Raw genomic sequence first — 12231 nt, forward strand, 5'->3', positions numbered from 1 at the left:
TTGCAATATTACCTTAAAAACACATAGAATTTGATGAAAACAGAGAAAACCGACAACAAACCTAGTTTCAACGATCCAGTCTTTAGGTCAGGGGTCACGGTCACATATGTTAGTGCCCCCTAGTGATATGAATTCAAACTGCAGTAGAATGGAGCAAAAGTAGGGTCTAAAAGCGCCCCTAGGCGGTTGATATAATAAATGCATCACTTAAAATTGGTATTGTACCTGAGTAATATACAGGTATTCGGTTGGTCTGTGTACAGGTTAATCACGGCGTTGAATAGATGGTGACTCCTTCATTGCTCTGAGCAAATCGTAAAACTTGCTAGTATTCATAGTTTTTTCTTACAGAGTAACGTTAGAGTAGAGTAGGAATTCAACAATGAAGAGCGGTCTAAACTGGAACAGTCCTACCTGACCGAAAATTCTACTCTACTCTACTCTACTCTAGAGTCTTCGGTCAGGTGGGATGTACAAGTGAGTTTCCAGTTTAGACCGCTCCTTTTCCACCGTTACATTACTTCAAAGTGGCGTTAACATTCACGTAAACCAAGGACGATGTGCCTTGCTATCTTGTAGCTGCAAAGAAGGACATCAAGGAATGTGAATTGGTTTTCAAATCGACAGTCGGTTATATTGTGCTGTATGCACTAAATCTGGATAACCAGGGCATCGAAGGATTCCAACATTGACCTTTACACATCTCGGGTCACTTGGAAAGGTCACTACTATGCCCTGGTTACCCAGCTTAAAACCACATGGCACAATATAGCCGATTGTCGATCTAAAACACGATCGACTCCCCTGAAATCGATAATTTAACTTGAATAGGGCTACAACCGCTTGATGCAAATTGTTTGGTTTTGAACAAAAATAGCATTACTAACGTTACATGTCTTTGGACGATATGTAGATGATGATGATGTCTAGGAACACTGTAACTGTGTAAACAGACACTGAGACAGGTTTGCTATTTAAAATAACCTTGGCTGTAGTACTTCAGACAGCCACTTGTACCCTGCCGAACGCACATATGGTACGTTGATAATGGATTACAATCATTGACTTCCCTTTGCGTGTCAGCTGTGCCTTTTTACCAGGCGTAAACCGTGTAAACAAGCGAGTCTGCTGCGGGCTCTAGCTGCAGTACTGCAGTCAGCCGTATAGTGTCTCTTTTGAACCGTCCTTTCGGGGGCGTGGTTCACCACGGGCAAACACCTGTTACCACCTGTTGCAACTGATCTAATGACTTGGTTGGATGCATTCAAAACTTTACAAAGACATACCGGTCACTCTAAATCTTGAGACAACGTTAGTTTATCAAAATAAGATTAGAAAATTAGCTGCATTTCTTTTCTTAGGCCTTACACACACAAAAAAAGTTCAAACAAGTGATACACAACAAATCTTTATCTTTTTATTGAACACAAATCGGTGATAAATGCAAGATTATGTGCTTGTCTTATTTACGAATAGAAAAATACAGCCCTCACATCATGCACATATCATGTAGAAAACCTCAAGACAATCAGAGATGATTATAAGTTTTGTAGTGCTCACATATACATACATGGTGTCAAAAGGCACCGTTCAAAGTCTACATGTATATCAGGGTACATGTGGCTTGTACACCTACAATGTGAATGTATCAGTTGCCCGACACAGGAAAAGCTCTATATGTTTGAAAAAAAACCCACCAGTATATACAAAAAAAAGTAAAATATGACATTTCACAATCAAAGCATTCAGGTGAAAGTAGAACAGTTATTTAAATCAAATACAAGCCATTTCTTTCTGGGAATAAACATCCTTCATTGTAAACACTGTCTATAGTCTTAAACACATTTTTTTATTTCTTCACTTAGGAAAGTGTGTTGAATGAAAAATCACTTAAAAACAGACTACTTAAAAGTTGTGCCACACAAACTCAACATGTTGACAATGAAAAAAAAAATGTATGCCTAAAATAAGTCTGAATTCTTAAAACAACCCAAACTTTGGTCCCCTTTTCAACCACTCTGCTTTTTAGGATGTATGAAATTCTATCCATCCTTTACATATAGGGAATGTATCCCAATCCCTTTCCTCCAAATGTATGAAATATTTACAACAAATTTACACTAGTACATTCATAAGCAGCATCTTGCCATTTTCAAGGCACTACAAAACTGTAAGTTTCACTCCATTTTCAAAGTCATTTGTCTGCCATGACATACATAGTTGCATAGAATTACATAGAGGCAGAGAAAGCTATGTTCACTGACATGTGCATGGTAAGTTACATACAAGACATGTAGACTTTGTTTTGATGTGTGTCGCTACTCTTGGCAACATTGGTACATTGGAGGTTTGCAAATATCACCAAAAAAGTCACACAGAAGCAAAATTTATTCGTAAGCAAACAACGTTGTAGTTTTGTTGACTAAAATTGTGCATGGAGAGAGTGTACTTGCATTAATGGATCAATGTGTCTGTATTAACAGTTGACAAAGTAAATGAACATTAATTGTTTCACGTCTTTACAAACAAACCAATAAGCAAGCATGAAAATATGGTTAACTCTATTTTCATATACACAACAAAAACCTCTAAATCAGGTCAACATAAAATCACACCTTTATATTTTGTGCAATTCTAGCCATTAAAGTGGACGGCGTGTTCTAATCCGAAATTCCTGCCGGTCAATGGAACCAGGTCAATACTAATCGTCCAGCTGACAGAGGATGGCCACACCGCGCTCGATCCAGTGCTTCTGGGGCTGGTCGGACGGTAGTTTGATGTAAGTCACGAAGTTGGTGGAGTGACCGGTCGTGGACAGCGTACCGCGGCGCTCGCTGGTCTTGTAGACGGGACACATGTAGCGCGCCCCATCCTTCAAATCAGACTTCTTGATTGGTTTCATCCAGATCTGTATAATGGAAAATGGCAATGATCATCTTCAACTTCTAAGGAACAATCATCAATCATGTAAAAGCAACTTCACACAACAAAGAATTACTTTGCCTTTTGAATACTTGACTACAATCATACAACAATGTGCACACAATCATTAACCTTCTCCCTGCTGCCTAACTCTGTAACCAATAAAGAATGGGCTGTGAAACGGCTACTTCAGTGTGCTAAAGGTTAAGCTATACTGTAAGTAAGAGTTCCTCCAAAATACACATTAATCTTTAAAAACTTTATCTGGTCAAAGAAGTCTGCTCTAAGTAGCAGTACAATACATTCCAAAATGTCACATGCTTTTCACATCATGATATTTATGGCATTGTGGAATCTCTGGTTGTATTCTTTCACTTTCTAGCCCCAAAAGACAATAAGTTGGTTCAAGGTTTGAACTGGATACATTTCCAGTGTGATGAGACATAAACAAAACATGCCATGACCGTGTACATGGTATCAAGCCTGGACAAGAAAATACAAGTCAACTAGTTAGAGGTCTTTACCTTTGACCTTCTACATACAGTTGAAATCGTGAACTGGCTTATTGTATAACAGGTTGAAAGTAAGTCTGAGCACTTACCACTGGCACTCTGTCAAACAGGATCTTGGGCTGAGACTCGGCAAGTTTCTTGGTCTTCCTCTCCCAGCGGCAGCCCTCGAGGAACAGACCTTGGACGTACGCACCTGATACAACAAACAATAAGTTATACTAATGATGCTAGTGTGAAGAGTAAAAAAAAAAGTTCTAGAGACAGTCATGACTACAGGCACTAACTTAAAGGCTAAATGAAGGTGTCTAAATATGCCCGTTTTTTCAGCTGGGGATCGAACTCACAATCTACCAAATGCATGGCAAACACAAATTGGCCATTGCACCGTTTTTTATCCCCCCCCCCAAAAAAAGTTAGAAAGTTCAGTATATTGATGTACCTAAATGGTTTTTGCGGCATTACATTGGTAATGGGCCCCAGCACACAGTCTTAGCATGGCCAAATCTTTCCCTTACTTTAAGGTAGAAAGGACTGAAGAAGATGAATCATGCCACTTGAGCTTTGTTATGTTACTGAGGTTATGACATCATAGTTAGGGGTCACATGTCACGGTGGTTCCCCCATCATCATGGCTCCTGAGCATGTTAGTAAGTTAAAATCCTCCCACACCATAATTGATGTATAGGGCGGTGCCCATCTCCGTTTCATAGCCCTGGGGCCACACTGTTGTGCAATCACTGCAGCAGGGGGCTAGTCCACTGGCAGTTGAGTGTGTTTAACTTCCATACTGTTTCATAAGTATGTACATATTTATAAAGTCATTGGTATGACTCAATGCGCCTCTTGTCCAGAGGTGCCCTACCTGGGGCTTGAACCCCAGTCCTTCTGGTCCAAGTTATTTGAACCAGATGTGGCAGAGTAGCAAAGGCGCAGACCACTTCACCACAGGGACACCCCCCTGAGCATGTGCCACATCGTAATAAAGTCTTGGCTCCAAAAGGCAATAATACATACCATCCTCAGGAGGCTCGTTGTATGTGCGATCGTCCAGAACTTCCTCCTCATAGCCCAGCAGGTCGATGGGGATGGTGTACTTCCTGGCGAAGTTCTGCTGCGCGCTCGTCATGAAGGCTTGGGTGAAGAAGAAGCCAGAGATCCAGAACACCGGGGGAGGACCACCGTCATACCAGTCCTACAAACACAGGGTAGACAGAAAACTTGTTAAACCTTTACAATAGATACACAAAGATGGTAGTTTTGCTGTAATACCTTAAAAAGTTCAAGGAAAGCTGCCAGGGGGACCAGGCCGCCAGTCCTACAAAAACAAGGCAGAGGGAAAACTTGTCAAACAACATTTTCTATCTGTTTTCTCTGTCTGAAAATATACTCAGTATATCCTCTTTTGATACAAGTGTTTACTGTACTTTTACAGTAGGGAGAGCCATTTCAACTATTACTGTAGAATCATGTATTTTTGCTGTGACTTAATTTTGCCTTAGGAATGAAAGAAACGATTCTGTAGTACGATAGTATACGGTTGAAATAATTCTGTAGTACAATGATAGTACAAAAAATACATTGAATATTGCAATTTTGCGGTAAGGGGTCTTGCAAAAATAATACCACCATTAACATTTCGAGTTTTACAGTATCAATGATTCAAGGTAACCTGTCTCTGAATTTGGAAAACAATTTTCTTGAAGTTCTTATCTCTAATGTACAACTTAAAGAAACAGCACTTGCCTGCAGGAACTTGAGCCTAGTGAAGAAGTCGTTGACGTAGCTCCCCAGCGGCTTGAGACTGGGGTAAGACTTCTTCATCCACATGCCGGGGATCTTACCCTGCAGCATGCTGTTCACTACCTCCTCAAGGTCCGAGGACATCACAACAAGACCCTGGGGACAGACGGGAGATAAAGGAATGAGTGACTTAGTAATTATAAAAGAAGACATTGGAGGACAGCATTGGGATATTCAATTGTGCCATAGTTTGGAAGAACAAAGGGGCTCAGGTAACAATGAGTGGATGGATGAATGGATGGATGGATGGATGGATGAAAATTAGGAGAACAACATTGGGATCATGCAATAGAAAGGAGGGAAAAGAGGGCAGGTAGAAATGGACCGATGGATGCATGAATGAGTGAATAGATGAAAGAAGATTGACTGAATGAATGAATGAATGAATGAATGAATGAATGAAAATAGGGAGAGGAAGACTGCACCACAGAAGGAATCCAACGGTCCTTCATAGTAAATATTTTCAGCATCTATAAACAAAACTACAGTATCTCTTACCTTGATGGCCTTCTGCACGTTCTGCAGACTGCTCCTGATGGTGGACAGCAGGGCGTTGAACCGCGTCATCTCCTGCACCAGGAGCGTGTTCATGCTCTGGGTGTACGACGTTGGGTACTTCCGCAGAACAGCGTCCGTGTCAAAGTTCTTGGGCAGTTTGGCCACGATGTCGCCCGCGACGGAATAGATCTGCTCGTCCTCGGATTTGCCGCCGCCAGACGATGCCCTCCCCTGCAAAACGAAAGAGCCAAATGTTACCGTATTTATTCATGCAAGAAGCAATACTATGACGACCCATAATATGATCTACTATAGACATTATATACAAAATGTACACAGCATATCCTTGTTCAGTACACTGGCAAAATGCCTTACTCTTGGAGTTTGAAAAAAAAATTGTGGACAATGACTTACAACATCCTGCCCTAAAGCCAGCCTCACAATGTTAACAACCTTTAGCATTGCCATTAGTATCAAGCATTTGTCACCTAAAAATTTTGTTTGCTCCCTAGAAAAAAAAAATTTTGTTTGATCCCTAAAATTTGCACAGTGAATCAAGAGGACATCAACTATACTTAGTAACAGCAGCCAAAAAAATCCTTTATAGCTGGCAGACTTTTTCCTGCTTTGTAAAGGCAGCTAAAGAACAGTACTTCAAACACTTTCAAATCTTACAGACATTACAAAGCCCTATAAAAGTTTAACTGTAGTCATTGCTTTTCCTTCCAACACAGTCATTGATATGCCCTGTGTGCTGTAATCTTACCTGTGTCAGTAGGATACTGTTGAACATGGTGTTGGTTTCTCCCTGGTCCTTGGTGATGTCAGCGTTGGAGTGCATACCAAATATCTCCGGATCAGGGATCAGGGGCAGACTCTTGGTGTACTCCAGGTAGTGATCTGTTGACTGTTGAAAAATACAAAAACAATAAGAAATATATTATTACTGTAAAAACACACAAAAAACAAACAAAAACAGACAGACCAAAAATAATACCTCCCTGTGAACTATACATTTGTATGTAGTCTCTATGTTGACCCCATGACATGGAACGTCTGTCAGTTGTCACACATGGTTGACAAGTAACTAATTCTACCTGTGTCAAACTCTGAACTTTACTTCCTGTCACTCTTGCAATGCTGAACTTTGAATTAAATGTCTGTCACCCTACGGTCAACATGACTTAAGCATATGGAAAACACAGAAGACAAGCAGACAACAAAACACAGACAAACAAACACACAAACAAACTGAGATACACGCCTCTGTTAATAGTTTCATCAGGTTGGCAAGTCACTGAATAAAAAGACTCTTTTTTACACAACTAAGTGATTTATTCAACCAACATTGCAGTGATTATCTGTCACCTTCCTCAATTACATTGTTTATTGCTTGATAGTTGTGTATCATTAAACTCCTGTACGTTTGGGACTACAATGTGGATGCCGTTCCCTGTAACAGCGTATAACTATATGTAAATACTTCACATTTAGGAGCGCATCTATAAGCAGCGACACCTGTACTGCAGTGCAATGTGAACCAGTCAGAATTGCCCTGAGGAATTTGACAGATGGTCACCGAAACATTGCTTGAATAAATCACTTGGTTGTGCAAAAAGAGTCTTTTTATTCAGAGATACGCACCAAAAGTTATATCTACGTTCACAGACTCCAATTTACGAAGCAAAAAGGATCACTTACTTCACCCTCCTCAGGAGCGTAGTACTGTCCACTGGGCGAGAACTTGTAGGTCTCCGTACAGATTTCGGGGCAGTAGAACTTGTTGAGGATGGTGTTGAGCGTGCGGCGATCTCTGTCGTCAGTCACACGACCGCCATAGTTACACTCGCCAGTCAGGTACCGCAGCGCAGGGTACGGAACGTCCTGAGAAATAAACAATTTGTTTACTTTAATGAAATCACCACGTTTCGGGTTTCCCAACAGTCAGCGCAGTGAATCAGTCATCTTATAAAGGTTGACGAGATCAACTGAAAATTCATGGTGAATGCTTTCTGTGTGTTGGAACAAAGCTCAAAATGCACACAGATGAGCTTTCATTCAAATTTGTTTGTTTTCTATACACAGACACAAAACAGGTCTTCAAGCTGTTCAAGAATAGCTTTGATAAACTGATATATCATAAATGTTGTTAGAATTTAGGGTATCGCAATGTCTATTAATCAAAAATCCTTCTGTAATAAGAAATAAATAAAAACAGAAAGAAAATAGAGTAAGAACCATAAAATTAATGTATTTTAGAACTCAAAACTATTCAGGATCTACAAAAAGAGGGAGAGACAATTTCTTGTCATCTATTTTCTTCCTCATTCGTTCAGTCATTCTTGCAAGAACTTAGTTCACTTACCTCGTACTGATCGAGGAACATCTTCAGCTGACGGACGCTGATACGCAAGTCTGTCTCATTGAACTCATACGGGATGTTCCATCCGAGAGGGCCAAACTTACGCCGTTCTTGCACCAGGGCGTGGAAGAAGCAGAGTCCGTACAACATCTTCTTGAAGTATTTCTAAGGGGAAAAGCGGACATGATTACTGATTCTAATCAACTTTGGGGGTCTTTTATCACTTGAGGAAGTTTACACGTAGCATATTACAAAGGCTCTATATCTATACATCAATAACATCCGTTTGTAAAATGTATTTCAAAACAAAGCTGCACACTTTCAGAAACAGACATATCCGAATGTACAGAATCTGATACATATTTAGCGCTTATAATATTATTAGTCTACTATAGTTAGGAGACAATTTGTTTACTTTCTGCTGGTGATAAACCTTGCTCTGAACCCTTTGTCAAGAGTATAACTATTACAGTAACTGTAACAACAATATTTTCTTCTGACAAATATTGTGGGAGCTTCCAACATGACAATTTTAAACGAGGGCTATTTGAAATCCAAAATCGGTCAATGAACATCATGGCCAGTCAAGTATGAATTTAAATGACAGTTAGCAGTGCAGTTACTCCTAGGTGTCAATCTATCCGGGAGTGGCAACACCTCCGAGATGAGTGCTGAAAACAGCAGCTGTACTTACAGGTTGTTTGCAGCCACCGAAGAACTCTGGGTCAGAGATTGGATCCATGAGGAAGGATCCCACCACGTTCATACGCAGACCTTTCGGAGGCTCGTTGGTCATCTGAAACAACAACCAAGAGTTTGAGGAGAGCCACATGCTGAGCATGTTAAAGAACCCAACACACTTATCAAAAGAGTATTGGTCCATCCCAGTGTGAGTGGATCAAATCTTATAGCCCGGTCTTACGTAGTTTGTACCTACTGTTATACCTAAAGGCAGTTAACCAGTTTATGCAAACCAAACGAAAATTTAAGAAAACAATTTTCTATATTTCTCTCCACTTCCTTTTGGAGTTTTCTATACTATTTTCACAATTTTCTACAGTTCACTCTAGCGAGCACATGGAAAAAAATTAACATGATGATCTACTGTATATATGATTATTTTTTTAAATCAGTAAAAACATGTTGATACCTTGACACCATTCTGTAGCACAGTGACTGGAAAGTGTTCAGACGGGTAACTCGTCAGCCACAGGCGGAAGTCAGGGTGGACGGTGTCTGGGTTCAGTTCCTGCAAAAGGGATAAAAACAATCATAAAGATTACCATAACTTTGAATAATGGCTTCACTCACCAACTTGACTTTCTGAAGAGAAGAAGAAAGTCAGTACATCAATTTGAAAGTTCCCTTTGACATGGATAGTCTATGAATAATGTATAAAGGAATCAACGACACACCTAAAACATCACACTTCTGCAATCTTTCTAGACATAAGTTAGGACAACTCTGACATATATGATATAGTTACTCCTTACTGTCACTGCATCTTTTTGTTTTCTGTCAACTATTTTTGTTAAAAAACAGGCAATTAGCCACTGTACGGTTTAAACTGTTAATTGTGTCTTACTAACTTGTAAAGGGTTATTGTCTGGACCAGGCTTTAGACATGTCCAGACGTGTTTTGTTTAATATGTTTCAGGGTCCTTCACCTTTGATGAAGGGAATTACACGGTGTATGCCTTGTTAAACCGTGAGCAGGTTCATTTTGTCAGAATGACCTCATACCTCGCAGAACTTCTCCAGAGTGGTCATCCAGGACACGGCCAGATGGCAGTTCTGCAGGACAGTCCACAGCCCCTCCTTCATGGCCTTGTCCAACATGCGCATGGCGATGGGACCCTGACCTTGACCCAGCGATAGGGAGTCCATCTTGGTCCCACCAAAGCCCTGAAGGGATATGCGACACATTGTCAGTATCACATATTTACCAGAAGGGGCAGGATTGGTGCACATTCATGTACTGTAAATCTTTACATTTTAGCCATGGTTTTCTTTTAGCACTTTTAAGCACATAAGCACTTTTTAGCACATATTTCCAGTGTATAGATATATGTATATATACTGATGAACTACAGATGAATTGTTTCAAAAGCAAATTTGAAATATCACGAAAAGCTCCTCATTCCTTTCTAATGTGAAATAAAACCACAGCACTTTAACTGGTGTAAACTCAAAGGGTGATGGCTTAATTGAGTACACAGAAATGTTCACGTTCATTATAGTCTTCTACATTAAGCATGTTAAACTTTTCTGTTAAATCTAATTTTAATGATTTACTTTTACTTTTACAAGCCATTGACTAATCCTCCAAAAAGCAATCAGCAAATAAATACTCCATCTGATAAAAACATCATTATTCAATGCCTCTAGAGGCAGAGGTAAGAAAAAAGCAAGAAAAGCTCCCCCTACCATGTCGTCTGCAAACTTCAGCAGGGCAGCCATGGGGTCACCACCGGGTGACAGCACAAAGATTAGCGGTGCACAGCAGTGGCTGTCCCCGAACGCCTTCCCAAGGTCGAACGGCGGCGGCTCCACGTATTTCTTCCCGAGCTCTTTGGTAACAAAGTCTTGGATCATGGGCACGATCTTGTCCGGGCGCAGGCAGCGCATCACGAGCATACGCTTGAAGTTCTCCATGTTGGCCCATTCAGCGGGGTATGTGGCAATCTGGGGCTCAGAACTGTGGGAGGAAAGATTAAAAAGTTGATGTACCATAATTTGCAAACACAACTGAAAATTTTGCTATTTGATATACATATAATCATTGGTTGAATAGATTATGATTATCAAGAATCCTTGCTTTGAGTGTGGTATCAAATGTTCTTTTGAATTCTGGAGATCATATTACTGTACTTACACATTGGACAGCTTTTGATATATTTATTAGGAATTAATTTCTTAATATAAGGTAGATGAATAAGAAATGAAAAAAATTGCCAACTTGTACCAAATGTGCTTGTAGTGCCAGTCACCATAAAAACCATACAGTATAAATCTTGAAATATCTTACCACAAAATCATGACACTGCATATATGTGTTTTGTAATTCCCAACCAAAACAAGTGAATCTACAGTACTAAAAGTGAAAGGCCCATGATGTACATGTAGCATCTACTTGATTGTATAACAATATACAATATGTATGATATACTTTCTTTACATTCATCCATACCTGTCATAGACCTCCTTCCAAGCATCCTTGTACTGAGTGAACTTCTTCCGGATGCCCTTGTAGTGTTCAAGTTCGTCCAGACGACAGAACTCGTCCCAGGACTTTGAGGGCAGCCAGGTGCAGGGGTTGGAGTGGGGGTTATCCAGACCGATGCCGCCTGTCAGGAGGAAACGCCACTCCTCCTCCTGGATCTTTCCCTCACCTGTCAATCAAAACACAGATTCTTGGGTCAGTAATGTCATAAAAAAACTTTTGAGAGAGTGAACGCAGTGAATCAAACATCTGAGGATGGTTGGAGTTCCTTCTTTGTGTTGGATCAAAGCTCAAAAACTTAACAATATGTACTCTTCCAACAATGATGAGCTTTCATACAAACTACAACATTTGTTGGGCTTAAAACTGCAGGAGGATATAAGCTGGTTCATAGTTCCAACTGCTCATGTGCAAGGTCAAAGGTGAAGGCCCAAAACTTGTAATCAGGTACATGTAATAGAACTCTGAATGTGAACATTTCTGCCTAGTCCTATCTACAGAATAGTTGTACAACAAAACTTTGCCTTGGAAAAAGAACAACTGTTCTTTCATATTCAGAAGTGAACTGTTACTCGAACTCTGAACATACACATTTCTGTGCCTAGCCCTACCTATGTAGAAAAATTGACGTCTAATATGGAACTTTGCCTTGGAAAAAGAACAACTGTTCTTTCCTATTCTAAACTGAGCTGTGTCTAAAACTCTGGAAGGGAACATTTCTGCCTAGTGCTGCCTACAGAATAACTCTCTAAAACGGAACTTTGCCTTGGAAGAACAACTGTTCTTTTCTATTGTCAACTGAACTGTTACTAGAACTCTGAACATAAACATTTCTGCCTATTCCTGCCTACCCGGCACAATAGGTGGGCTTTCTCTATCATCGTCCTCATCCAAAACTACATAAGGCTGCCCTG

General features: G+C 40.2%; 1 protein-coding gene across 1 annotated transcript in view; it reads right to left on the reverse strand.

The window, feature by feature from the left end:
- Positions 1-2701: 2701 nt before the first annotated feature.
- LOC136420881 (dynein axonemal heavy chain 7-like) overlaps positions 2702-12231 on the reverse strand; it is a 66988-nt gene continuing 57458 nt past the window's right edge. The window contains exons 68-80 of the mRNA XM_066407996.1: positions 11285-11486; positions 10522-10792; positions 9838-9999; positions 9245-9343; positions 8789-8890; positions 8098-8259; positions 7434-7616; positions 6499-6639; positions 5733-5963; positions 5178-5330; positions 4449-4626; positions 3524-3627; positions 2702-2908 (exon numbers count right to left, since the gene is read on the reverse strand). Of these exons, the coding sequence (XP_066264093.1) occupies positions 2702-2908; positions 3524-3627; positions 4449-4626; positions 5178-5330; positions 5733-5963; positions 6499-6639; positions 7434-7616; positions 8098-8259; positions 8789-8890; positions 9245-9343; positions 9838-9999; positions 10522-10792; positions 11285-11486 (2195 nt within the window). The remainder of the gene's footprint in view (positions 2909-3523; positions 3628-4448; positions 4627-5177; positions 5331-5732; positions 5964-6498; positions 6640-7433; positions 7617-8097; positions 8260-8788; positions 8891-9244; positions 9344-9837; positions 10000-10521; positions 10793-11284; positions 11487-12231) is intronic.

Source organism: Branchiostoma lanceolatum, chromosome 15 (assembly GCF_035083965.1).
Source record: "Branchiostoma lanceolatum isolate klBraLanc5 chromosome 15, klBraLanc5.hap2, whole genome shotgun sequence".
Lineage (NCBI taxonomy): Eukaryota > Metazoa > Chordata > Leptocardii > Amphioxiformes > Branchiostomatidae > Branchiostoma > Branchiostoma lanceolatum.